The sequence below is a fragment of the Melanerpes formicivorus genome, unplaced genomic scaffold (genome assembly GCF_026170545.1).
Source record: "Melanerpes formicivorus ecotype bairdi unplaced genomic scaffold, bMelFor1.0.p_v2 SCAF_29, whole genome shotgun sequence".
In the NCBI taxonomy this organism is placed as follows: domain Eukaryota; kingdom Metazoa; phylum Chordata; class Aves; order Piciformes; family Picidae; genus Melanerpes; species Melanerpes formicivorus.
The window spans coordinates 5,726,051-5,752,016 of NW_027142381.1; the positions used below are offsets into that span (position 1 = coordinate 5,726,051).

General features: G+C 45.2%; 1 protein-coding gene across 3 annotated transcripts in view; it reads left to right on the top strand.

Annotated features, from left to right (window-relative positions):
- Positions 1–25,966, top strand: part of SPECC1 (sperm antigen with calponin homology and coiled-coil domains 1) — a 110,587-nt gene that overhangs the window by 41,813 nt on the left and 42,808 nt on the right. For all 3 annotated transcript variants that reach the window (XM_068154686.1, XM_068154688.1, XM_068154687.1), the window contains 2 exons: positions 21,743–23,310; positions 25,279–25,486. In XM_068154686.1, the coding sequence (XP_068010787.1) occupies positions 21,743–23,310; positions 25,279–25,486 (1,776 nt within the window). The remainder of the gene's footprint in view (positions 1–21,742; positions 23,311–25,278; positions 25,487–25,966) is intronic.

The following is a 25,966-nucleotide window of genomic DNA, read 5'->3' on the forward strand; positions in this document are numbered from 1 at the left end:
TTGCTTGCTGAAAGAGGAGGGGGGGGGGGAAACAGTAGGCCCCCTGATTTCGGCTTTTTATTTCTGTCTCTGAGCATAGAACCCCCTAACATAAAGAAAACTGGACTGGGTTGTATTTCCTGACACTCTTACTGTTGCCATGGGGAATTTCATTCACAAAATTCCATTACAGTTGTTATTACTTGATCAGGGTTTCTCTATAACATGGGGTTAGATTTATAGCTATTGTTTTAAAAGTAAATAGGCAGGTACCTGATCTTTCCCATTGTGAGGAAAAGAGGCAGACAAGGCTGGACTGCTGCTCCAGGATCTCTCACAATAGATCTGCCAGTGAGTGCTGGAACAGCAGTTAGGTGTAGTGGAGAACTCTCTAGCAGTATGCTAATCAGCAGGCTAACGAAGAACACAAAAGCTGCCAGTATCCAGTCACCAGAAGAAATGCTGCCCTAAGGGAAAGTTAGACTTTAGGCTGGAAAGTATGGCTGCCTACATCCCAAGCCCCTGGGATCTATATTGCGCTGGCCCCTGCCAGCTGGAGGGGTTTTGCTGGAGCTGAGCTGTCAGTTGCAGAGGGATAATATTGCTAATAAACTAAGGGAGAGATGGGTAACGGCGTGGGGAGGCACACTGCTAACTTCTGATCAGAGTTTGAGAAAGCTGACTCAGGTTTTGGAGGGCCAGTGGTGAGATTTGAGGAGCTTACTGTTAATATCGATGATGAATGACTGTGCAGACCCCTTGTGGGGTTTGAAAAATCTCTTTCATCCTTTGTTTTCTCTTGTCTTTCGAAAGAGTTATGCTTCTGTTGCCCCTCAACTGTTTTAAAACTATGCTTATCTAAGTGTAGGCTGTACTGAGCCTTGTTTTGGTGTCCTCACTCTTCGTAAGGTCTCTGATGGAAACTCAGAGCAGTTTGTGTTGAACTGCACGCTCAAAACTCTCTTTAACCACGGGGAAAAAAGTTTCAGGCACGTTCCTGCTGACAAAATTTAATTCTGACAACATTCCTTGCTTTGTGCAAAATGGCTTTGGAAGTCAGAGGACAATGAGAACAAGACATCAGAAGCAGAATTGGTGTTGCTTTCTTGACAGTTAAGATGTAATGACTTGGGGTTTTTTCAGACTGAAATATGGCAGCGTATGTGTTGGGCTGTGTGCTTGGATGAATTTACTTTAACTCTTGTTCAGGGTTACCTACACCTTGAGTAAATGTGGTACACCACCTTTGGTCCTTTTGGAATCACCAAAAATAAATCCCAGGAATAGGCCTCTCTGTTGATCTAGCTCATGAGCCAGCTTTAACTACAGACAATCAGTCCTTGACATGTTTCCTGAGCACGATACTCAGAGTGATCTTATTTGGTTTTTCTCTGTAAGAAACTTCATGGCTCTTCTGTAAGTCTTTCACCCCAAATGTAGCATCTTGGAGTATTTGGGACAGATTTATAGACACTTGTTCCTCCAATTGATGTCACAGGACTCTGAGGCCTTTAAATTCTGATCCTAAATGCCTGGTTTATAAACTAGATTATAACCTACAGTAAGATACTTAGTTTCATATAGTTAGGAGAATATATGGTTTGCCTGTTAGGTGTAAATAGGAATAGCAGGACACAGGGATGCTTAGCTTTTGGCTAACAAGGCTGTAGTTCTAGGACAAGGATATATTTTAGTTTCAAAACTCAATAAAATAAGACAGGTCCCAGAAACAAAACTCTGAGAGTCTGACAGTGCCCATGTGAGTGATCGTGACGCTGCAGCTAGCAGTCAAGGTTTGGGCTATAAGTACAGTTGTGATAACCCCAAGTTCTGGGTGGGCTGCACAGTGTGGTCAAGGAACAGGAAGGAGATTATTGCCCTAAGCTGAGCAGTTGGAAGCTAGCACATTAATAGAGGGGAATCAGAAAGAAATGTAACTAGCTGAGGAGGGACATATAGAGAGATGAAGACAGAGAAAGGGAAGGCATCCTACATTGTGTCTCCTCCAAAGTAATCTACTGCTGGCGTCTGGTGGCTGTGCTTGAAACAGAAGGGCTCCAACACTCTGTAACAGCCCAGAATAATCTCATTTTAAATTAATCTACATGTTGCTGAGAGTTTAAGAGTGGCTAAAAAGGATTTGAGGGTGTGATGTTATGATTCTACAGGCCTTGCCTGGCTTCTAATTTAAAACTTACTGTAGGCCACTTGTGCAATCGCTTGTAAGAGCTTTAGTGGTGTGTAACCCAAGTTTGCATCTTTTTTCCCCCCAAACTCTGTTCCTTGCAAGAGGTCACTTTTCCTGCTATGCCTGAGTGCTCTGAATGTTCATAAAGCATGTGGAGGTTTTAGAATTAGAGCACCTACGAAGTAGTACAGAAAAAAAGATGTAAACCAATAGTGAATGTTGCTGCAGTTCATCAGCAGGGTTAAGTCTCTGCTTTTGAAACTGGCTACCCCAAGAGCCATCAGTGTGTACAAAGAGAGACCAGAGCACCTGTGGAACAGTTGGAACGTTTGATGGGAGCTGTGTGGAAGAATCCAGTGTCATCCAGTGCGCTGTTTATTGACAGAAAGCCTTTCAAACATTACTTTGCCTTGGAAACAGTGAGGCAGCCTGAACTTTCTGAAGGGGAGAGCTGGGATTCCTTGACACTAGTTGACACGGTGATGGTGGGGGTTTGTTTATCCACCAAACATCTGCAGGTGATGTGGTGATTAATATCTTTGGGAAGAGGTGGGAGGAAAAAGAAAAGATGACTCAATACACACAAAAAAACTCTTCTTGAAAGAGGCAGTTGAATGGAAATGTTGAATTCCAGTTGGAACAAGGTGATGGGTGGGGGTTATCCAAGGGTTAGCCTTTTTTTTGGGACTGTGCTTATTTGTAAAACATGCTTCCATGGCTTGGATGAGAATATCGAGTGTCGGTGTGTTCTCTAAGCCAGTGTTGATCTGTTTTCTTAGGTCTCCCTTGCCCTGGCCTAGGGGGTGTTGAAGGAAAGGATTCTTCAGTGTAGGATATATAGTTTGTAAAACATATGGAGACTTTCAAGATAAAGAATGTTGTAGAGATGTATTGTTCCTTGGGATTTCTGTCGCTCTTTTTTGGGGGGTGTGCAGTCAGGCTGCTTCTTCTGGCTACTCTTTAGTCTCTCATCTGCTTCTCTTCCATCCTCCTTTATTCTAAACATGGGAGCCGTTCATTTTCGCTCTGTATGTCAGCACACCGTTTCTCCCAAGCAAGAGCTTGAGAGAACAGATGAGTTTAACGATGGTGTGGGGGGAAGGGAGAGAGGAGAGAGGGTCCAGCAGAGCTAATGAATCACATAACAGCTTTCATGGAAATACCGACAGTAAGTCATGTCCTCTTCGAGCTCGGGCAGCGAGCCGTAGACCTTTTGTTCCCGGTGGAGCCAACAAACCACAATTTGCTCTCCAGTGGATTGTTTAATTCCTTAGTCACCTCTTCCTCCTACAAGTCACTCTTGCATGGGGGTTTTACAAATGCTCTCATTCTTCGGAGCAGAAACATGCTGCTGATTAAACTGGTATTGAAGAAGTTTGTTTTTCCCTAGAGGGTAACTTCTACTTGACTTAAGCTTCTCTTCCAAGGCTAGTTAGGGCCAGCTCTGATTAGTCTTGTGTTGTGACTTGACTGGCCTGCCATTACTAAATCGTTTCAGAAACACTGACAAACAGATGTCAGATGGCACTGCTCTGCAGGCCAGGGAAATGAGTCCGGCCAAGAGACTGTGTCACAGTTTGGACTGGCCTCTTAGAGGGATTTAGTCATGAGTATGACTAAACTTGCTGCCTCTGAAATTTATCTGCTTGAGGCAGAATTGGGTGATAATCTGAGGTCCCCTAATCCCAAAATGAGAGGCCAGCAGTGCTAAATTAATGGAAAAGATCAGGAATAACTTCTCCTACACTAAGGGAAGAGCTAATGTTGGCCCGGGAGGATGTGCTGAGTGGGAGTAGCTGCTCTGTGGGTAGGACCAGAGCTTTTACAAGAAGAGCTTTCAAGGCATGGCAGGCAGCAGGATGTGGTTTATGCATTTTGTGTTAGATTGTTTTGCTGATGAAAATTAAAGCCATTCTTGGATCAAGGGAGGCAGCTTCTGCTGGGAATCTTATTGAATGTGCTGGTCAGCAAAATCTTGTCCTGTGGATAGAGCTTTTGCCCCAGTGCTGGTGGTGTTTTAGGCTCTATGAGCAGTACCTCTAGTACAGGAGTAAATAGAAAAGCTAATTTTCATGAAGGCTCTTTAATTGCTTTAGTTAGTGTGCTGCAGCTGGCTGGACAGTGGCAGTGATAAGGAAACAGCCAGATGTTTGTGCTTGTGTGTTGATTCTGACACAGTATTGACTCCAAGGGAAAAGACTGAAAGGAGGAGAGAATAATGCTGGCCTTTGAATAAAAACAAAGGGTGTGTTTTGCTTTGTTTTTTGAGAGGGGTTATATTTGGCTCCTCAACATATTAAAGCTAGCTGGAGAAATTTGAGCAAATATTGCACTTTGGCTTTCCCACTGAGACCTGCCAGAGCCCTGGAGGAATTCACCAGTTGATTCAGAAGCAGTCCTGTGTTTTGGAGCTTCTATTAGTCCTTCAGCAGAGTAATTTCTTTTATTTGTTTTCTCTTTTCAATTCCTTCTCTATTTCATTAATTTATTCTTCATAAAACCTCTGATTTCCACAGGGAGTGTAGCCTTCAGAACAACATGAAATTGTAAAACCGAAGGAAAGTGCTTCTCTGATTTTTATTGGCACCGGATTGCTTGAAGAGGACTTGATTTGATTTTTCTGTGGCTCTCTCAGACTGCCACTAGCAGGCTGACAAATCTTTAATACCTCCATTATGTTTTGATACTTGCCCATGCTGTATTCTCCAAGCAAATTGAGCATGATGAATAAAGGTGATGGGAACTTGAGGATCTCTGATGATAATAGGCACTGCTAGGTTTGCCATACAAACTTTTTCCTTCCCATAACCCAAAGTAGATGTGTTCAGAGACCTTTTGAAATGCTCCATGTATTATTTCATGGAGCAGTAATGTTCTCCCACAAGCATCAATAGATATGGATTGCATGTTCTGAGGCAGAGTGCTGTGTCCTTGTATGATCTGTGCTCATCAGTCGCTTCTCTCAGGCTATGGAATTAGATCAGAACTGCAGTTTTCTGCCCTTTTAATCAGCCTGTGCAGCACAACTAACAAGCTCTAAATTTTTATTGACAGGAAAATTTAAATGTAGAGTTCTCACAGGCAAACTTGATTTGATGACTGGAAAAATACACCCTTGGCAGGGTGTAAGGCTCCCAGGAGTTTGCAGGGTCCAGCTCTGAGCGTGCACAGGGGATGTGTTGGCTGAAATGAGGACGCACTTTCTTCCATTTGTTACCAAGATGAAAGAACCACATTGGGTTTGTTGTCCTGATTGGAATTTGCTTGATTGCTTAGGAAAAACACTAGGCTCTAAGTAAATAGGCCCATGTGCTGTGAGCAAAATTGTGTTCCTCTGATATTTGTCTCTTGATGGAGGCTTTGATGTTAGCTGTTGAAAATCACTGATGAAAGTAGGACACTACTGAGGCAAATAAGAATTTTACCCATGACTCCAGTGAAGTCATATTTAGTAATGTATGGAAAGAGGCTCTAGGGACGGGGTGCAGTTAGTCATTTGACATATTATACTTGTCTTGGCTGCCTTTTCTTTCTTCTCCTGCTGATCTGTAGCTTATGCTCAACGTTTCTTTTGCATTTCTTTGTCGACTGGTGACCAATGTTCAGGATAAGCTGACAAATGGTTGTCGGTTATGTTTTGATTGCTTTCAACAATCTGTTCCATTTCTAAACTAGGATGATAGCTGAAAATTGAAAGCCTACTTAAACAAAAAAAGAAGACAAAATAGTTATTGGGCAAATAGTCTTCTTTTTGAGGACACTGCCCTTCTACACAGCTGCTGCCTCGGGCTGTTACAGTAGGATTCGTGAATTCAGCAGAAAAACCTGTAAGGCCATGTGATTTTTCTTACAGCCTTTGGATTTGGACTTGTTTACCTTTTACAGGTTAAAAGGTAATTTTTGCCTTTCACCTTAATGGTTTCCTTGAGATAGGTTTGTGCAGAAAGCATGTTAATAGGTGGGTGCTCCGATTGTTGTAAGGCAAACGTGAACGCACCGAGGCAATGCTTTTGAAATGCCATAGAGGAAAAGGTAGAAGCTGAGCATGTTGTGTTCCTGATCATCACTTTGAGCTGTCTCTGACCACTCCCAACTGGATGGAGAAACCCTGTACTGAGGACAGAAAGTTGTTCTGAATAACATGAGTGAAGCAATGTGCAAAGGTGGCTTCTTCCCTGTGTCTGGAGGATATTCTTTTGTGTTTTCCACACCCTTAAGGTTTTCTCTATTTTGATATTGCAGCATTTATACTGAAGATGTAGAAATCTCACAATACCATATAATTATGCCTCATATAATCACTGTTGTAGGGATTCTTTCCACAAGGGTGTGGATAATGATAAATTTGTTGGCAGGATCCTAGTTCCCTGCAAGACAGGGAAGAGAAAGACCTTCCAAAGTAAATCTGAATGTTTACACTCCTAGAGCAAGAGGAGTATGATTCCTGAAATAAAGCAGAGGTAATTCCCTATGCTTGTGCAGAACAGAGCCAGCTCAGCACTGAGGTTTCTTACTCACAGTTAACAGCTGGTAAGTGGGGATGAAATTGAATTTCCATGAACACCAATCACTGCAGGCACTGCTATTCTCTGGTTGGAAAAAGCCCACAGCAGCAGCTCGCGGAGCATGCGATAGCACAATGGCCCTGGTGTTCCTCCCTGCCACATGATAGAATAAATTGCAGCCTGTAGAGAGAAAGTATCATTTTATCTGTTCAAGGGTGAATTGTCAAAACCCTGTTTCCTCTGAAAGTAAAAAGAAAAGCATTTAAAAAATTATATGACCAAGCAGAAGTGGCTCTCTTGTTCCCAAGGGAAGCCTGTAACGCTGCTGTTCTAATGCTGGGAAGGGCTGTGGCAGTGGTGACACATCCATCCCTGTCTGCAGATATGCCTTGAATGGAAAGAGTGCTCCAGAGAACTGGTACCATTTATTTAAATCTTGAAAGGCTTTTGAACCTAGTAATGGAAGGTTGTGTGCAGCAGACAGCCCATCTTCAGCTGGCTGAGGCAAGTACAGAGATGCTTCACGTTACGTTTCCTGACGTCCTGAAGGCCATGGCAGTAACTTTGCTTAACCCAAAGCTGAGTATCCATCTGACTGCCCATTGGGTTTAGACTTAGAGTTGATCTTGCCCTAAGGTGGAAGGCATAAAGCTCTGTTAGTGTTTCTGCAGGCTTTTCCTGAACAAAAGCTGGTGAGAGTGGAGGCATCGGAAGGGAAGGGACAGTGCTTGGAGAGACTGAGGATATTTCCACCGTCCTTATCTTCTAGATCTTGAGAAATGCTGCTTTCATAAAACCTTGAGCTTGAAGAATGGACTAATCATGTCAGAAATTACTCTCAGCCTCCTCCACACATAGCTTCTTTGAGGCTGCTTGACTGTGGAAAATCTTTGAGCTTTTAATTAAAAGCTCTTTTATTTTTTTTACCGTGGAGTTGAGCCCTTCCTGCTTTGAAGTGGGCAACTTTTTGCAGATAAGCATCTCATTATGTTATGAGATTTCTTCCTCTTTCCCCTTCTGTCTCATTTCTTTTCTTGACGCATCTCCTCCTGCGTTGATAACTTTAATGATTTCAGCCCAGTTCCTAATATCAGCAGCTCAGGACAATGCTGGCTGGCTGGCTCCCTTATCATTGCTCTGCTGGGCAGAGCTAAAGCCCTGGATGAGCTGTGGAAACTAAATTGCAGTCCTCTCCCCACCCCCTCACTGGAGCAGGGCTGGAAACGACAGTAAAACCGAGTTGTTTATGTGGTCATCACATTTCATTAAACAAAAGGCAGTTGTAGTAGCAGTGCAGTGCATGGTGGTTATTAAGCAGTAACCAAACAATCAAAGGCTTCCAGCTCTTAAGTCCTGTGCTTTGTTTTAGGGGGAGCAGGAGGAACCTCCTTTCACTGTTTTCTATTTTTTTTTGATCCTTTTCTTTTCCCCTTTCCTCCTCTTTCTGAATGATCAGGGTTTGAGAATTCAAGAGGAAAGAAGTTGGTTGGGGTCAGTCAGGCTCAGTCTCTTGGCATTTCTGCGCTGGAGGGTTCGGGTCAGGGCTTCCTCACACAAAGCACTCAACAGCGGTGCTGTGTGGGGACCTTTTCTGCTGCTCCTTTCCTCTGTGGTGGCTTGGTGCTCCCTCAGTGGGACAAGCTGAAGTGTTTCTGGGAAGGGCAGGGAATCAGATCAGGACCTGCCTCTAACAAGGGAAATGAAAGGGAAAGCCCCATGCAGATATATTTTTATAGCAAAATCGGTTCCACAGCGTGGCTTCAGCAGCAGCTGAATAAACAGGTTGAATAAATTAGCCTTCTTATTGTGGAAGTGTTGCTATTTTCCTGCCAAAACTTGCTTTTTTTGGTTACCCTTTGTGCTTATAGGTGTGATACTAGGTAGATTTTTGGTAGCTTAGAGAAGGGAGGCAAAGGACCTGATATGCCTGAAAGGAGCAGAGGGTTCTTTTCACTTTTCTTTCCTACTGGATTCTTGAGCCAGGAGGTTTTAGGTAACTCCTCAGGAACCTCCAGCCCCGGATCAGGTGTTTAATGTTCACTTGGGACACCCATGGTACATGGAGGAATGAATCTACTTGCTGCTCTGTGCTGACCATTATTAATTGAGTGTATGTAGTTAGGTTTAGGGTTGCTTTCTCATTTGTTTGCTTTTTAATTTCCTGTCCTTCTCAAACCACTCAACACTGTTGTGCTATTTGGAATAATTGGGGCTTTTTTTCCAGGAGTGGAAGTACAGCTGTCCTGTCACCACTGTTAACCCAGGAATGGCTGAGTGATGGACTTCTGGGCTAGGTTTCTGAGCTGAAAAGTATTATGACAGGTTGGACTCGATGATCTCAAAGGTCTCTTCCAACCTGGTCTATCCCATCCTATTCTATCCCATCCTATTCTATCCCATCCTATTCTATCCCATCCTATTCTATCCCATCCTATTCTATCCCACCCTATTCTATCCCACCCTATTCTATCCCACCCTATTCTATCCCACCCTATTCTATCCCACCCTATTCTATCCCACCCTATTCTATCCCACCCTATTCTATCCCACCCTATTCTATCCCACCCTATTCTATCCCACCCTATTCTATCCCACCCTATTCTATCCCACCCTATTCTATCCCACCCTATTCTATCCCACCCTATTCTATCCCACCCTATTCTATCCCACCCTATTCTATCCCACCCTATTCTATCCCACCCTATTCTATCCCACCCTATTCTATCCCACCCTATTCTATCCCACCCTATTCTATCCCACCCTATTCTATCCCACCCTATTCTATCCCACCCTATTCTATCCCACCCTATTCTATCCCACCCTATTCTATCCCACCCTATTCTATCCCACCCTATTCTATCCCACCCTATTCTATCCCACCCTATTCTATCCCACCCTATTCTATCCCACCCTATTCTATCCCACCCTATTCTATCCCACCCTATTCTATCCCACCCTATTCTATCCCACCCTATTCTATCCCACCCTATTCTATCCCACCCTATTCTATCCCACCCTATTCTATCCCACCCTATTCTATCCCACCCTATTCTATCCCACCCTATTCTATCCCACCCTATTCTATCCCACCCTATTCTATCCCACCCTATTCTATCCCACCCTATTCTATCCCACCCTATTCTATCCCACCCTATTCTATCCCACCCTATTCTATCCCACCCTATTCTATCCCACCCTATTCTATCCCACCCTATTCTATCCCACCCTATTCTATCCCACCCTATTCTATCCCACCCTATTCTATCCCACCCTATTCTATCCCACCCTATTCTATCCCACCCTATTCTATCCCACCCTATTCTATCCCACCCTATTCTATCCCACCCTATTCTATCCCACCCTATTCTATCCCACCCTATTCTATCCCACCCTATTCTATCCCACCCTATTCTATCCCACCCTATTCTATCCCACCCTATTCTATCCCACCCTATTCTATCCCACCCTATTCTATCCCACCCTATTCTATCCCACCCTATTCTATCCCACCCTATTCTATCCCACCCTATTCTATCCCACCCTATTCTATCCCACCCTATTCTATCCCACCCTATTCTATCCCACCCTATTCTATCCCACCCTATTCTATCCCACCCTATTCTATCCCACCCTATTCTATCCCACCCTATTCTATCCCACCCTATTCTATCCCACCCTATTCTATCCCACCCTATTCTATCCCACCCTATTCTATCCCACCCTATTCTATCCCACCCTATTCTATCCCACCCTATTCTATCCCACCCTATTCTATCCCACCCTATTCTATCCCACCCTATTCTATCCCACCCTATTCTATCCCACCCTATTCTATCCCACCCTATTCTATCCCACCCTATTCTATCCCACCCTATTCTATCCCACCCTATTCTATCCCACCCTATTCTATCCACTTATCTGCAAGGAAACCCCTGGGGTTCTTACTCCAGCTAGCAGCCATTTGTCTTAGAAACAACCTGAGCAGAGAGATTAATTTTCTTCCTTTACCTCAGAGCTAATCCATTGATTTATTTTTTGCTGAACAGTGCCTTCCTTTAGGAAGTGTCAGGGAATTTCAAGGCTGTGAAAAGTGGTTGCTAACCACCTTCTGGCCAGCACAGGCTTCAAAACTAGCAGCAGGGGAGCTAAAGGAAACTCCAAACTTCCCAACCAGTTCAAACTGAGGATCCTTTACTTGAGGGAAACCCCAGCAGTTTCATCTCCATTTGCTGAGAGAGTCACATTTTGGAGTATTATTCTGAGGGGGGGTGTTTGCTTTTGAACAGTTACTGTCTACAAACCTCCTAGAATGCAGTTTGGCTTAGAATTCAGCTTGCTGTAGGTAGGAGATGGTTATACCTGATCTCATCTCATTTTGACAGGTGCATTGGCAGGAAAAGCTCCAGCACAAATAAAATCAGGAAGTGTCACAGCACACAGAAATCCCTGGGACTTCGGTGTGCCACAAGTATGTAGAGTTGAGGCCTGCTTAAGGAACATGAAAATGATGTAACTAACCCTCCTCCCCCCCCCCCCCCCCAAATCATGAGCTCTGTGGTTGTGAAAAGTATTAAATAGCATAAAAAGAAGCAGCAGGTGTGGGTGACTTCATTGCAAAGAAGGGAAATTCTGGACTTCTTTAATTTCCACCAGATTAATTTGGGGATCATGCTCTGTATAGGAAGTTTTAGTCATTCTTGAGAGTTTTAGTCATTCTTTTTTTTTTTGGGGGGGGTAGACCAGGGGAAGAGTTAGCAGGTGACTAAAATTTTTTTGGCAAGCCCACTGGTCTTAACAGCTCCCAAAAAAGGAGGCTTGAGTTTACCCAAGGGGCATTCCAGTCAGTGTGTGATATAAAGTTTCTCTGAAGCATTTGCCTGACCATTTGCTTTGGATGGCTCAGTGTTTGTTACCCAGGTTGCTGGGTACTCCAGACATCTGAAGCAGCACGGTGGTAAGGGTTGTGGTGACACTTGTGAGGTGCACCTGCCTTGGCACACATGGTGATGTGCATTGCTTGCTTATTCTGTGGAGATTCATGTGCCTCCTTGCAGAGAGGAATGCAGTGGTACCCTCATGAGCAGGTTCAGGGAAGGGCTGAGAAATTGATCAGAGGGCTGGAGCACCACTGCTATGGGGACAAACTGAGAGAGTTGGGGATTGTTCAGCTTGGAGAAGGCTCCAGAGAGGCTTCATAGTGTTCTTCCAGTACCTGCAGGGGTCTGCATGAAAGTTGAGAAGGGACTTTTTACAAGGGCTTGTAGTGATAGGATGGCTTCGAGCTGGAAGAGGAGAGATTTAGACTGGAGATCAGGAAGAAATTCTTTACAGTGAGGGTGGGGAGACAGTGGAACACATTTCCCAGGGAGGTTGTGGAAGCCTTCTCCCTGGGGTGTTCAAAGCCAGGTTGGATGAGGCCCTGAGCAACCTGGGCTAGTAGAAGGTGTCTGTGCCCATGGCAGAAGCATTGGAACTAGATGATCTTTAAGCTTCCTTGAAACCCAAACTATTCTGTGATGCTATGATGATTCTCCTGGTGCCAGAGATTTATTGATGTAGTGAAGCCCTTTCAATGCTTCTTGATTCTGATTGGTGTTTGTGAAAGCAAAGACAGGGTGTGCTAGCTCAGGATACACATGAATAGAGCAATTCTTGCCTCCTTTCAGCTTTACCAATGTTCTTCACATGTGTATCTTTGGTCCTTAGACTTCTGAGCAAAAGTTCCCTCCTACAGTACAACCTGCACTGGGGACAAAACTGTATTGTATTCAGGACAGGCATATCCAAGCTGGGCTTTTCATTTGACTCTTAACAAACCTTCAGAAAACCCAAGTAAATAGCATGAAAAAAATGTTCAGAGGAGCTCTTTTGTATGGACACTGGCATGTCTCTCAGAATAAAGAGATTTTAACTACTCCTGCTGTTATTCAGAGAGGAATTGTATGTGAACAGGCCCATAAAGGGGAAAGAAAGTCAGCTGGAATTCACAATGAGACTTTGTGAGCAGGGTTTTGATCAGATCTCCTCTCATGTACCTTCTGAATGCGACCTTGTTTCCACTGTAATACCATTGAGCTGTGACAATGTGAGCTTGAGCTTCAGTTGTTCTTGTTGTGGCTGGGCTGAGAGCTTGGAACCCCCAGATGCTGAGAAGAGCTGTTCTTCTGGTTGCATTTTAACACTTTTTTGGGGGGGAGGGAAAGATAATTAAATGTGAAGATAATTAAATGTAAAGATAATTAAATGTAACTTTTTCTGTAAGAAGGAATAAGCTGACAGAGTTACTGCCCAGGGTGAATTCAAGGAGTTGAAAATATTTGTGACCGTTAAGAAATCTTCTGGTGGTGCAGCAGGGATTCCCTGGGTGCCTTCTCTTCTGAAACCACTGCGCAATTAGCTGAAGAGGATGGTGTTAATGGGGCCTTCTGTGGGTTGTAGGAGCTGCACTGGAAGTGCATCTGTAAAGGTGCATTTTTGCTTGTCTTTGGTAGAATTTGAACTGCATGGAGATACTTCAAATGTAAGGCTGTCTCTCCTATTGGGTTGCATTCCTGCTGTGGGAGAGTCTCTTCTAGTGGCCACCCTTCAAAAGAATGTTTTACCAGACTCACACTGATGACAAGTAGTTTTGTCATGACTTAGTCTTTGAGTTACCAAAACTGTGCCCTTTCTTCTGTGCTTCTTGCAGCCCAGATCTCCAGACTCACACCTTCTGATGAAATCAAAAAGCCAAGCTTTGCAAAGTCTTCAGCTCTTGATTGTCAGTGGTCTCTGTAGCTTTCAATTAGGAATCTGTCAGATCAAGATGCTGCCTTTTATTTGGAGCCTCTGGTACTGTAGCTTTTCCAATACAGGTCTCTGTTGTTCCCTAACACTTTGTAATCTAGATTCCTCTGGTCTCTTTTCCCTCTGTAGATCAGTGCCTGAGTTGCTTTGCTACACTGTCCACAGTGATTACATAGATCAAAATCTTTGCCTTCTCTTAGCTTTTTCCTCCTGTTGCATATTGTAGCTGTTCCACAGGGAATGTAGTCAGGCAGTCCAGACAGTCCAAACACACCATTAAAACTCTTCAGAAAAGAAGAGTTCATGTTGTAATTGCTTTTTAGTCTGTTTGCTAAGTGAGTTGGAGGCCTTATTTGAGCAGATGCTTCTATGTAATTAGTGTTAGATTATCAAAACCACCTTTGTTGTTCTGCAGCCATCTCCTTGCCTTCTTTCAAGCTAGGTGGAGTCCAAGTGAACCTTCCCAAAGAGTTGCTGACCTGTAAAGGTGTTGGCTCTATGACTAATACTCTGCAAACAATCTAATCCAGGAAAGCCATGGCTGGCCAAGCCTAGGTTTGCTTTGTTTGCTGTTGCACAAAGACCAGGTAGCAGAGAACATTGTTTTTCTGCAGGACAAACATGAAAGAGGTGGAAAACGGTGTGCTCCTCAAGAGTTTTTGAGGATTATCCAAAGGAATGGGATGCTTAGGATCCAGAGCACTGTGGTCACTGAGAAATGTTGACATCTGACCTGTTCAGCTCATTCCCTTTGTGTTTCAAGCAGATGAAGCCATGATAGTTTTTCACAGTATGATATTGTCACTCCTTACCCTGAGTTTTGCCTAAACTGGTGGTGGACCAGAAGTTTTAGGCATTTCATTCTCAAATATGAATTTCTAAACAGCTTAAGGAGTTCTGAAAATAAGAGTAGGGGCTAATCTGTGTCTCTTGGCACCTGGAGTACTGTGTCCAGTTCTGGAGCCCCTATTACAAGAGGGATGTGGAGGTGCTGGAACGTGTCCAGAGAAGGGCCACAAGGATGATCAGAGGGCTGGAGCACCTCTCCTATGAGGGCAGACTGAAGGAGTTGGGGCTGTTCAGTCTGCAGAAGAGAAGGCTCCGAGGTGACCTCATTGTGGCCTTCCAGTATCTGAAGGGGGCTACAGGAAGGCTGGGGAAGGACTTCTCAGGTTCTCAGGTAGTGATAGGACTAGGGGGAATGGAATGAAGCTGGAGGTGGGGAGATTCAGGCTAGATGTGAGGAGGAGGTTCTTCACCATGAGAGTGGTGAAGCCCTGGAATGTGTTGTCCAGGGAGGTGGTCGAGGCCCCGTCCCTGGAGGTGTTTAAGCCCAGGCTGGATGAGGCTCTGGCCAGCCTGATCTAGTGTGGGGTGTCCCTGGCCATGGCAGGGGGGTTGGAACTAGATGATCCTTGTGGTCCCTTCCAACCCTGAATGAAACTATGGAACTATGAAACTAAATCTCTCTGAAAATCTGGCCTTCTGCATCCAGTCCTGCTCTCATTCTAACCCCCAAGAAACACTTGGAACTGATTAGAGTGGTCTTTGTCAGTTTAGCTATGTGCATCTGTTTAGTATTTGTTCCCAGGCTGTCTTACTGTTAGCATGCCTGGAGGTTTAGGGATAGGAGCATTAAACATCATGCAGAACAAGTGTAGGGGGGTGAGATGTCTGTAGGAAAGAGCACAGCAGCACGGGTTGGAGTTGCTGTTATATCTGCCCTGCTTTTCAGCAGTTCTGTTTGCTTTTTCTCATGGCACCATGAGCTGTGGCAGTGTGTTTCCTGTTAATTAGGATATCAGAACAATCTCTGGTTAGCAGGGAAGTTGTTATTTTTGTTAACTGTTTCACTTGCCTAAAGAGTAAGAAGGGCATAGGAAAAGAGGGCATTTCAATGAAATGATGTCTGCAAAACTCTGAATTCTTGTCAGGAAAGGACTTTAAGATTAGAGTCAATCACATGCACACCAATCCTCCTTCCACGCTGGGTAGTCATCTCCCAGAGGATATTCCTCCTTCAGTCTTTCATCTGTCGGTCTCAATATCAATCTCAGGAGCAATGCTGGAGCAGGGTGAAAGTGATCTGCCCAGGCCCCCTAGGCTTTCACTCAAGCTCTGAGCTGTCAGTGGCTCAGCCACTTTTGGAAAATGGATTTTTAAGCACCCATTTCAGGTGTGGTATGGCACAGTACAACTACTTAAATAACTCATATTTGCTGCACAACCATGGACCGTTAATGGTATTGTTTTTACTGAAGTCATTCTGCTAAATGCTTGATTTACACAACCCTTCCCTTCAAGGTATTGCAGGAATCACTCTTCTGTCTGAGGCTTGGGAGTTTGCTCAGATACCAGCATTTATTAACATATCTTAGCACATGGAAACAGAATTCCAGGACAACAAAGGATCAGTCTTCTGCTGGCAGGGGAGCTATGAATTAACCCCTAAGTTCTTGTTGCTCTTTTGTTTCAGCACCCTTTTATTTATTTTTTTGAGGAGGGAGGGATGGCAGAGAGACACAAGGCAGTGAAAAATAGCTGAGCTGTTGGCCATTGGAATGGGCTGCCCAGGGGAGGTGGTGGAGTCACCATCACTGGAGATGTTTAGGGAGAGACTGGACGGGGTCCTTGATGCTGTGGTTTAGTTAATTAGATGGTGTTGGGTGATAGATTGAACTCAATGATCTCAAAGATCTTTTCCAACCTGGTTAATTCTATTCTATTCTAGAGTGAGAGAGATGTCACAGTCCTCTTAGAGCAGCAGATGACCATGAGTACAAACTTTTCTGCAGGCAACAGATTGCCTTGTGGAAGCTCGAACGTCGCAAGAGCACCACAAATAGGTTTATTTTATTCCTGGTTATCCTGCCCTTGCAATTCAAATAAGGTATCCAGTGTTTCAAAACATCACACCAGAGATGCATCTGTCTTCATGCTTTAGTCTGGCATGGCTGAAATGCTTTCTGAACTGAATCAGTGAGCAGCACGCTTGGGTTACATAGCTGAACTCCACACGCAGGGGACTCCCTACCTGCTTCAACTATGGAGGAATAAATTACTAACATGGACTTTTGAGGTAGAAAATGTGGGTTTATTGCTCTTAGCTTAAGAGTTGACAGGATTCATATTGAGGAAGAAAGTATGAAATGGAAGATCCCCAGTTAATTCAGTCCCTGGAACAGCAGAAGCTCATGGCATTAACCTTTGGGTTATTAATATGTTGATGGAGGGGAGGATTAAGCGAAGGACAGGTTGTGGAACACAAATGGCACAAAGGCCAGAGGCAAATAATCTTGTGTGGGTTCCAGCTCTGAAAAAGAGAGTCAAGGCAGAAATTTAAACATTTCCCAAGGTGTTTCTGGGGTCACTTCTCTACTGAGATTCTCCCTCTGCTCTGGGATTGGAGAAGCAGGTCATTCAACTGGTAATTATACTTGAGTGAAGTAAAAGAAACAGAACTTCAAGGCTAGTGCTTTACTGGGAAGACAGTGATGTGTGCTACCTCAGAGCACACAGAGTGTGAGGGCATCTTAGACTTACCAAATCTGCAATCCAAAATGTCATCTGTCCTGTCCCCCTCCTGTGACCATGGTAAAATGCTTGCCCCTTGCTCTCACTGTGATTGCATTAGCCATACTGCACAGACTGCCGAGCAGCAGCCCTGGGTGTTCCACCCTGGGGGATTGAGAAATGGTTTTCTCCACTCCATAGCCCGTTTTGCTCTGGTTGTGGATGTCCCTATGGGAGCTGGTGCAGCAGGTGGTTGAGAGCTTAGATCAAATATAGATCATTATGTGGAAAAACTGAGTAGTAATCCTGATCCTTCCTTCTGTGAAAAACATTGGAGCTGTGAGGAAAATGGGATTAAAATGGCTAAAGATCATCATGAGGGGTCAACTTTTATCTCATTAAAGTCCTACTTTGTCTGACACCAGTGGAAAGTCTGCAAGCATTCCCTGGCAGAAAGTGGTGCAGACAATCAAGCTGCACAGCAGGCAGGCAGCCAGCAGCTCCAGGGTCCTGATCCTTACTGTGACCTTGGGTGAGGCATGTCAGTTCTCTCTGCTTCCCTGTCCTGTAACACAGAGTTAACAATTATGTGTTTCAGAGGATTTGAGTCAAGGAGTTGTTAATTGTGAAGCACTTGGAGCATGAGCTTATAATTGTGAGGTTTAATCCCTCACACCTGATTAGTATGGCTGATGCTGAAATGGAGGAGTTCTTCCTGGGCTTCAAGGTGAGGGACTTGATGATGAGGTAACCTCAGTCTGAGTAAAACAGATTTTCAGACAATAACTCCCAGTGGAGTAATTCAGGAGTAATTCCCAGTTTCTCTGAAGTGGGCAAACACAACCTGAGCCCATTAGTAGAGTGGGTGTGGGACTGGGAGGATGGGAGGTTGGATATGGTGGAAAGAGAATGAGACATACTCTGTTGGTCAGAGGTAGCCTGAGCTCGGCTGCGTGGAATGGTGGGAAAGAGGTTGTGCTCACAGTTCACAAGAGAATAGTTAAGCAAGCAGGTTGGGCAGGGTGGGTGGATGATGAAAACAGGGATGAGGAGCCACTGCACCCATTTTGACCAACTGAAGGGTATATAATGGTCTGGGGGTTTGGTTCATTTGGTTGTTTTCCCCAGAACTTCTCCTTTAGATGTGGGGCTGATGTCTTTCCTCTACCTTGCTCTAGGAAGGGGAGTTCTGTGTGATTCCAGCCACTGTAAGCAGCAGCATAAATCAACCCTAGATTGGGTTCTGCAGCTTGGCAGGCACATTTCTGCCTGGAGTCTCCCATAGCCCATAACCAGTGTGGGGTGCTGAGCTAATCAGGTCACCAGTGGGACTTGTACAGCCCTAAGTGGCATTCCTGCATAGTGGGTGCCCGGGGCTGTGGGGTTGGCAGTTCCATTTATAACTACTCCACTGCTTAATTTCAAGGTCATTCTGAGGGGGTCACCTATAAAGCAGACTTTATAGTGGTGCTTATCCTTGCTTGGTGCTTTCCAATCAACACAGAGGTGCACTGAGAGCTGTTCATTTTGTGGGCACTCTGTGGGTTTTTAGTAATGCATGGTGCTGGTTTGGAGAGTGGAGAGGAGGAAATACATAAACACTTGTATGTCATGAACAAAAAACCAGTTTGGTTAATGGTTATTGATGGGCAGCAAACACTTTGTGATTTATGACAAGAACAAGTCAGCAGAGCATGGAGTCTTACAAAACACATGGGGCAGGTTGAGTAAGCTCGGAGCCTGCGCTGGTTGGTGAGCTGGTGAAGTACAGATAATCCCAGTTAAACATGATGCTGAACTGTTACCCTCATGTATCAGTCTTCCATTGCTCAGGGTCATGTTGCAATTGTCACCTGGTGGCCACTGAAAGCACACTGGCATTGCTTTTCCCTTGGGTTCTCTCAGTGCCATGCAGTTGGCAGAAGAGTGCAGCAGCAGCATTGTTTCTTGTAATGTAAATAATGGTGCCCAGTCAGCACTGCTCACTGCTAATGTAATGCTGCCCACTCATGTGCTGACCAGATGACAGTCATGGCACTGCAGTAGTTTGGGGTACTTGCTTTGTCATTCATTTTGTTGTAACAGTAGAAAAGCCCTTCAGATTGAATAAAAGTCCAGGGGATAATAGAATGCTTTAAATCCACCCCTTAGGCTTCATCAAAGAACATCTGTGGCCACTTGTGATGTGTATTTTTACATCTTCAATGTGCAGTATGATTATAGCTGCTGTGAGTACTGCTCCTCACTCTGGGCACTTGTCCTACTGCATGCTCAAGAGACCTTCAGACAAGGACTTGTGCTCTCCCATCTGGACACTTGGGAATGCCCACGTGAACCTTTGCCCCTGAGCAAGAAAGGAGCTGTGCTGAGCTGCTGTTTCTCTGCTGGCAATGACCCATCATCACCTCATGGTCCATTCACCTTCCCTCTTGTCCTTCATCCTATGCTGTGAGCTGCGTTGGCACTGAAGTTTTGCCTGTCTGCCGAGCTCAGTGTGGATGTGGGTTACAGGTGCCAGCTCTTGGCAGCTGGAAGCCTTCAGGGTAAGAAATAGGCTGAGCAGTGAGCTGAGGGCCTTCACCTCGGACAAGTGAGCTGAGTTCTCGTGTCTGAAGTTGCCCCAGCAGCCATTTGAGCAGCAGTGGAAAAACTTCCATCTTGCCTTGCACTTTGCACTGGGGAGCCCCGAGCTGCCCTGATACCTCATGGCTCCAGCTGTAGATGACTCAATGAAGCTGTGTGGGTTGCTCACTGTCCGGCCAGCCTGGCCCTGCTATCTCTTGCCATAAACACTGGAGCCTTTGTCTCTGGCCTTATCGTGCCCCTGCCATCACAGAGCCCTTTCTGTGCTCTCCTCCAGCTCAGTCTCTGTGTTCAGGGGGCTTTTCTTCGGCTGCTCTTTGTCTCTGGGTGTTTATTGTGCCTGCTGCAGAGTGTGTTTGTTTGGGGGAGAGGAGGAGGGGCTCCTGGTTGTGTGGGGTTTATAAACCTAGTGCATTCTTCAAAAGAGATGCTGAGCAAACTGGATGGTGTTAATATTAACCCTTCACTGCCCTGCATCGCTGCCCTGAGATCTGCTCCCTGGGAGAAGGGCTGTGGGAGGGTTGGGAGTTGCTTCTGTGAGGCTGAGAGTCTGCTTCCTCTTTGGTCACATTTCTGTGCAGGCTGCACATGTCTGTGAGCAAAGAGAGCCTCACAAATGTGGGGAGATGTAACTGAATCTGGGATTTCCCCCCAGAGTGCTCTGGAACTTGTTTTTATTGCAAACACTGCCTTGCTAGCCCTTTCTGTTTGCAGACCTGGCCCTTGCAGCCTGTTGATGAGGCCACATCAGACAATATCTATTCATTGTACCATATCCCAAAGCATCATGGCTCTGTGCTTCAGGGTTTTTCCTTTTGAATAAGGTCTTTAAAAGAGGAATTTCTTAGATTCATCGTGTGGCCACTCATAGTGCCATGAAATACCTCCCTTTGACCCAGCTTGTCAATACTCATGGTTAGGATGGCTCTTTACTCTTAACCACCTGTGCCCCTGTATGCCAAGAGAGCTTTGGAAGAAGAAAAATCAGCAACTCAGAAACTTCATTTCCTTGTAATCACACAATACTTTGCATTAAGTCAGGGGGGAAGAAAACCAAGGCAAGCCAACAACCAAAGAGAACAGCAACAATTGTCTACCTTTACTTTTTAAATCCCCAAATGAGGCTGGGAATTTATAATACAAGAAGAAAAATCTCCTGTTGCTCCCTGTGTGAGAAACTGCAGCAGCACAGTTGTCTTCGTGTTAGAAGTGCCAGGAGAGTTTTGTGTTTCCCTGGATCTGCAGTCAGTAGAAGTCTTTCAGACCTGATGATGATCCACGTAAATGGAAGAGGATGATGCAAACCCATTAGTTTTATGTGAGACAATGCTCCTGTGTGCTAAAAATGCATTATTCTCTTAGGCTTAAAGACCAAGTCTTAAGTTTCTGAGCTTTTCCCCAGCAATCAATAGATGTAATAGATTTTAATAGACTTAAATTCAGCCTTTCACGGTGTAAAGAAGTTTTATTTTCAAGCAATTAATATCACAGTATCACAGTATAACTAAAGTTGGAAGAGACCTCGAGGATCATCGAGTCCAACCTGTCACCACAGACCTCATGACCAGACCATGGCACTAAGTGCCACATCCAATCCCCTCTTGAACACCTCCAGGGATGGTGACTCCACCACCTCCCTGGGCAGCACATTCCAATGATGAACAACTTGCTTGGTGAAGGACTTTCTCCTCACCTTGAGTCTAAACCTCCCCTGGCACAGCTTGAGACTGTGTCCTCTTGTTCTGGTGCTGGTTGCCTGGGAGAAGAGACCAACCCCCTCCTGGCTACAACCTCCCTTCAGGTAATTGTAGAGGGCAATGAGGTCACCCCTGAGTCTTCTCTTCTCCAGGCTAAGCAACCCCAGCTCCCTCAGCCTCTCCTCACATATCCTGGACTTGGAGGTTGCAGTTTGTGTATTGCAGCATCTATATGTTGCATTATTATGCTGGGGGTGTGTGTGAGAAAAAACCTCAGCAGGCTGTGCTCCTTTGCAGGGGATGGGAGAGGAAGAACTGCAGAGTGATACCAGCCTATGAAACATGAATCCACACACTCAGTCATGACCAAACCTATTCAAACACTCAGGTAGTTTTTTTTTTCCCAAGGCAGCTCTAGGCTCTAGCATTGGTGTGTGAATTGTTTCCTTGATGAGCTGACTCAGTTTGCCATCTCTCTTTCACCCTTCAAGGGACAGTTTCAGCTGCGAAGCGCACAGGGATTCCGGCACCCCGGGAAATATCCTCTTCCGTATCCCGAGAGCGAGCTGTGTTGCGTGGTCAAGCCAACACCAGGAAAACCCAACCCAGCCCCACCTCCTCTGGTACACCGACTCCTACCAAGCACGTGCGCCCCGCCAGCAAGTCCAAGCAGGAGAATGAAAGCGGTGACAAAGCTGTCCTGGAATCTCAGGTTAAGGAGCTCCTGGCAGAAGCAAAGACAAAGGATTCCGAAATCACCAAACTCCGCTGCGAACTGAAGAAATGCAAAGAGAAAGGGGCGCTTCAGGCTGAGGGAATGGGTGCTTCCAACCAAAACTTAGAAGCAGTGTCACCTGTCGACATGGATCCGTTGATCAGGACCCTCCAGGAGAAGAACAGGACCTTTCAGAAAGAGCTGGCCAGCCTGGGAGAAGAGAACCGCGTGCTGAAAGAGAAATTGCTTTACCTGGAGAACTCTCCGCTCTCAGACACAACAACAAGCAGTGGAGGGAACAGCAGCCTCCCAACCCCAACTACCCAAGAGTCCAGTTTCGGAAGCCCGTCCCAAAAGGCGTCTCGAGGCGAAGTGGAGGAGCACAGGCAGCGCCCGGCCGGGGGCGCGCTGCGCGATTCTGCTTCCTCCAGCAGCGACGTGACCAAAGCCTCCTTGTCGCCCGACGCCTCCGACTTCGAACACATAGCAGATGTACCTTCCAGGCCAGCATCCTCCAGCAGCAACCACTTCAAAGGTTCCAAATGCTCCACTACAGGAAGTTCCCCGAACAATATTAGCGACCTTTCTGTTGCGTCTCTTACGGAGAGAATCCAGAAAATGGAGGAGAACCACCACAGCACGGCAGAGGAGCTGCAAGCCACTTTGCAGGAGCTGTCAGATCAACAGCAAATGGTGCAGGAGCTGACAACAGAAAATGAGAAGCTAGTGGAAGAGAAAGCTCTCCTGGAGACTTCCTTTCGTCAGCATAGAGATAGAGCGGAACAGCTGAGCCAAGAAAATGAGAAGCTAATGACTCTCCTCCAAGAGCGATCCAAGAACGAAGAAAGCAGAGCTCACGAAGGGAAGGTTCTTGAACTGGAACAGAAATGTGCTGAAGTTCTTGAAAAGGCACAATTTGAAAGAGAGAAATTGCTCAACATTCAGCAGCAGTTAACCAGCAGCCTACGCAGTTTAGAAAGGGAGCATCAGGATGCCCAGCAGGTGATTAAAAGCCTGAGGGAAGAAAATGAGAAGCTGCTTAAACTTCTAGAAGCGGAACAGCAGAGCAACAGCACAGTGACAAAAACTCTGGAGGACTGTAAAATGGCCTTGGAAGGCCTGAAAATTGAGAATGGCTCTCTCAAGACTCAGCTGGAGAGTGAGAAACAGAAGGCTGCAGAAATCAACGTGATGGGCTGCACTACTGACAACTCTGAGGTGCAAGAGATGCTGAAAGTAGCCCGTGCGGAAAAGGATCAGTTGGAAGCATCTTGCACTGAGCTTAAACAAGAGCTGCTGAAGGCAAACAGTGAGCTGAAGCACATCCAGGGGCTGCTATCTAAGGTAAGGCAGGAACAGCTGTTGGATAGAATGGTTGCTTATCTGTCCTTCCATAAATAGGTAGTTATTTGGCTTGGGATGGTTGCTGGGCCATTGATTATAAGTCTCCAGGATTTAAATTGCACTAATTAGTTCTCAGTGGAAGCTGGGTTTGCATGATGTTGTCTCCTTCTGCTGCTATATGTCCTAGGTGACTGGTTGGACCTGATGATCCTTGAGGTCTTTTCCAACCTCATTGAGTCTATGATTCTGTATGCATAGAATAAATCTACTCTGTACATATAATGCAGATATTGTTCCCAGGGAAAAACTTAGCATGGCTGTGTTTATAAAAGCCAAACTAATTTCCCCTAATATCTGCTGCAGAATTTACTGTTCCAGCCAATGGAGTTGTTTATCCAAAGTGGAGCAAAGCACAGGTCAACATAAAATTACTCTGGTGTTATGTAAACAGATATTGAAGGAAATCACTCAGAAATCCAGATGAAGAGCAGGGCATCAGTAGTTAGTAACCAATATTGCATTCTGAATAATTAATCATGATTAATTAGTAGTGAGCTATAGGTGTCATAGGTCATGAGAACCCAAGGCCGTGAGGTAATGCTCAGTGAAGCTGGTATTTACAGGGACATGACTAATGATGCACAATTAAGCTCCAGATGAGATTTGTTTTCCTAAAACTAAAATATCCTTTCCCAACCTGGGAAGAATTCTGCTTTGGGATAGGTAAAGTAATGGCAAAAAAAAAAGGTTAAACAGGATTTATTCTACAACAAATTTTCTCAGGCTCATTTGCCTGGTTTGTAGCTTTGCTCCAAGCAAGCTTAAGTCAGTTACTGTTTGTATTTTCCATGTGATCCTGGATGCTGGGAAGGGAGCTGTGACGTGAGGTGTCATCAAGTGAGTGTTAATAAAGCACAAGGCAGTGATTGTGTCCCACTGCTGCAGAAAGAGTCATAGTGTGTGCACAGCCTTTCCTGTATGGGGAAGGGATCATGAGAAGAGTGGTAAAATTGGCTGGTTGCAGAGGAAGAGAGCATTGCCAAGAAGCACCTCCATGATCTGAATGACTTAGAAAATCCAGATGTCCTTTCAGCTTAAATAGGTGACCACAGCAAATGGAGTTAGTAGAGGAAGCTCCCAAGTGCTTACTGGAGCTGGAGCTTGTGAAGGAGAAATGAAAAACTGCTGAGTGCTCAAACTCTGTACCAAACTTTTATTGCTTGGTTTGGAAACCACAGATTTCCTCCTTTTTACTCTTCCTTTCCCTCAAATTAAGCTGTTTTGAATCATTGGCTGTTTGTGACACCCAAACGAGACCGCAGGCTTCTGTAAGGCTGCCCTTCAGTCAGGCTGTGCCAGTGCTGCTCACTGAATTGGCAGCCTCCACCTGGTTTTTCCATGACTTGTTTGTACTTGATCTCCCCCAAAACCTGGAAGAATTGATCTGTGTGGGCCTCAGCCAACAGACTGGAGTGCAGCAGATTCCCCCTTCAGTGATTCCAGATGTGCTTTATCCAGGAATACACTTATCATCTGTAGGAGCTCTGCTGTGCCTATTTCCACAATCCATGGAAAATGCACAATTGTCAGTGTGGATGAACTGCTTGTTGTCTTGCTTGGCCTTAAAGTGGTGACACCATTCTCATAATGGGATACCCAAATAGATGTGGAGTTTTCCAGGAATATAATCCTGCCATGTTCATTCCCTGCAGAGATTGATTTGGAATTAAGGTCATCATAGAGAAAACTTTGAATTTCTCTTGCAGCATCGTGTTGTGTTATTACCAGGAGAGAAAAGTGGTGTTTGGGTAGCTCATGTTTCCTGAAACTGTCTCCTTCACATTGCAATTCAGTTTCTACAATGCTTAGAACACAGGTTCAGACCATGGGATGCCCAGCAAAATCTCTAATGAATGATCTCTCCTAAGGAACCAAGACAGCCATGCAGCTTTCTTTCCTCCCTTCCAGGCTGAGAATGAGTGTGGTCAGCTGAAGGAGGTGTGTGACCGGCAGGCTGAGCAGCTGAGCAGAGCCAGCCAGAAGCTGCAGGAAAAAACATCAGAGAATGAAGCAGATATTAAGAACCTGAAAGAGACCATTTTTGAGTTGGAGGACCAGGTGGAACAACATCGTGCTATAAAACTTCACAATAACCAGCTCATCAGTGACCTAGAAAGTAGGTGGAGCTGAAAGGAGGATTGAAGTGAACTTCTTCAGGGGGGCTCAGTTATGGCTGCAACAGGGAGGAGGGAAGGTGTCTTGATAGATGTGACAAGGTCCTCAACTTTAGATGTGTTCCAATTTGGCAAATACTTTCTGTTCGTGCCCTGAAGTCACTATTTAAACAGTTAGTGCTGTGGGAATCGTGGTAGAGACAGTCTCCAGGCCTCATTTTTCAGGGAGGGATGTGTTGCCCATCCTAGAAACAGGAATTATTGGCCTTTTAAAAAGCTTTTGGGGCAAAGCACTGCTAGGAGCTGTGAAGTGTGGTTGCTGTGGTGGTGTAGGAGGGCAGCTGCCACCTGGTGGAACGACCAGTGTCACCTCGAGTGCTCCAGTGCAGAGTGTGTACTCAGTGAGCCTGCACGTGTGCTTCTGTAGATGTAAATGTCTGCTTCAATGCCTCAAAATCAGGACCTACTTCAGAAGGTTGGGT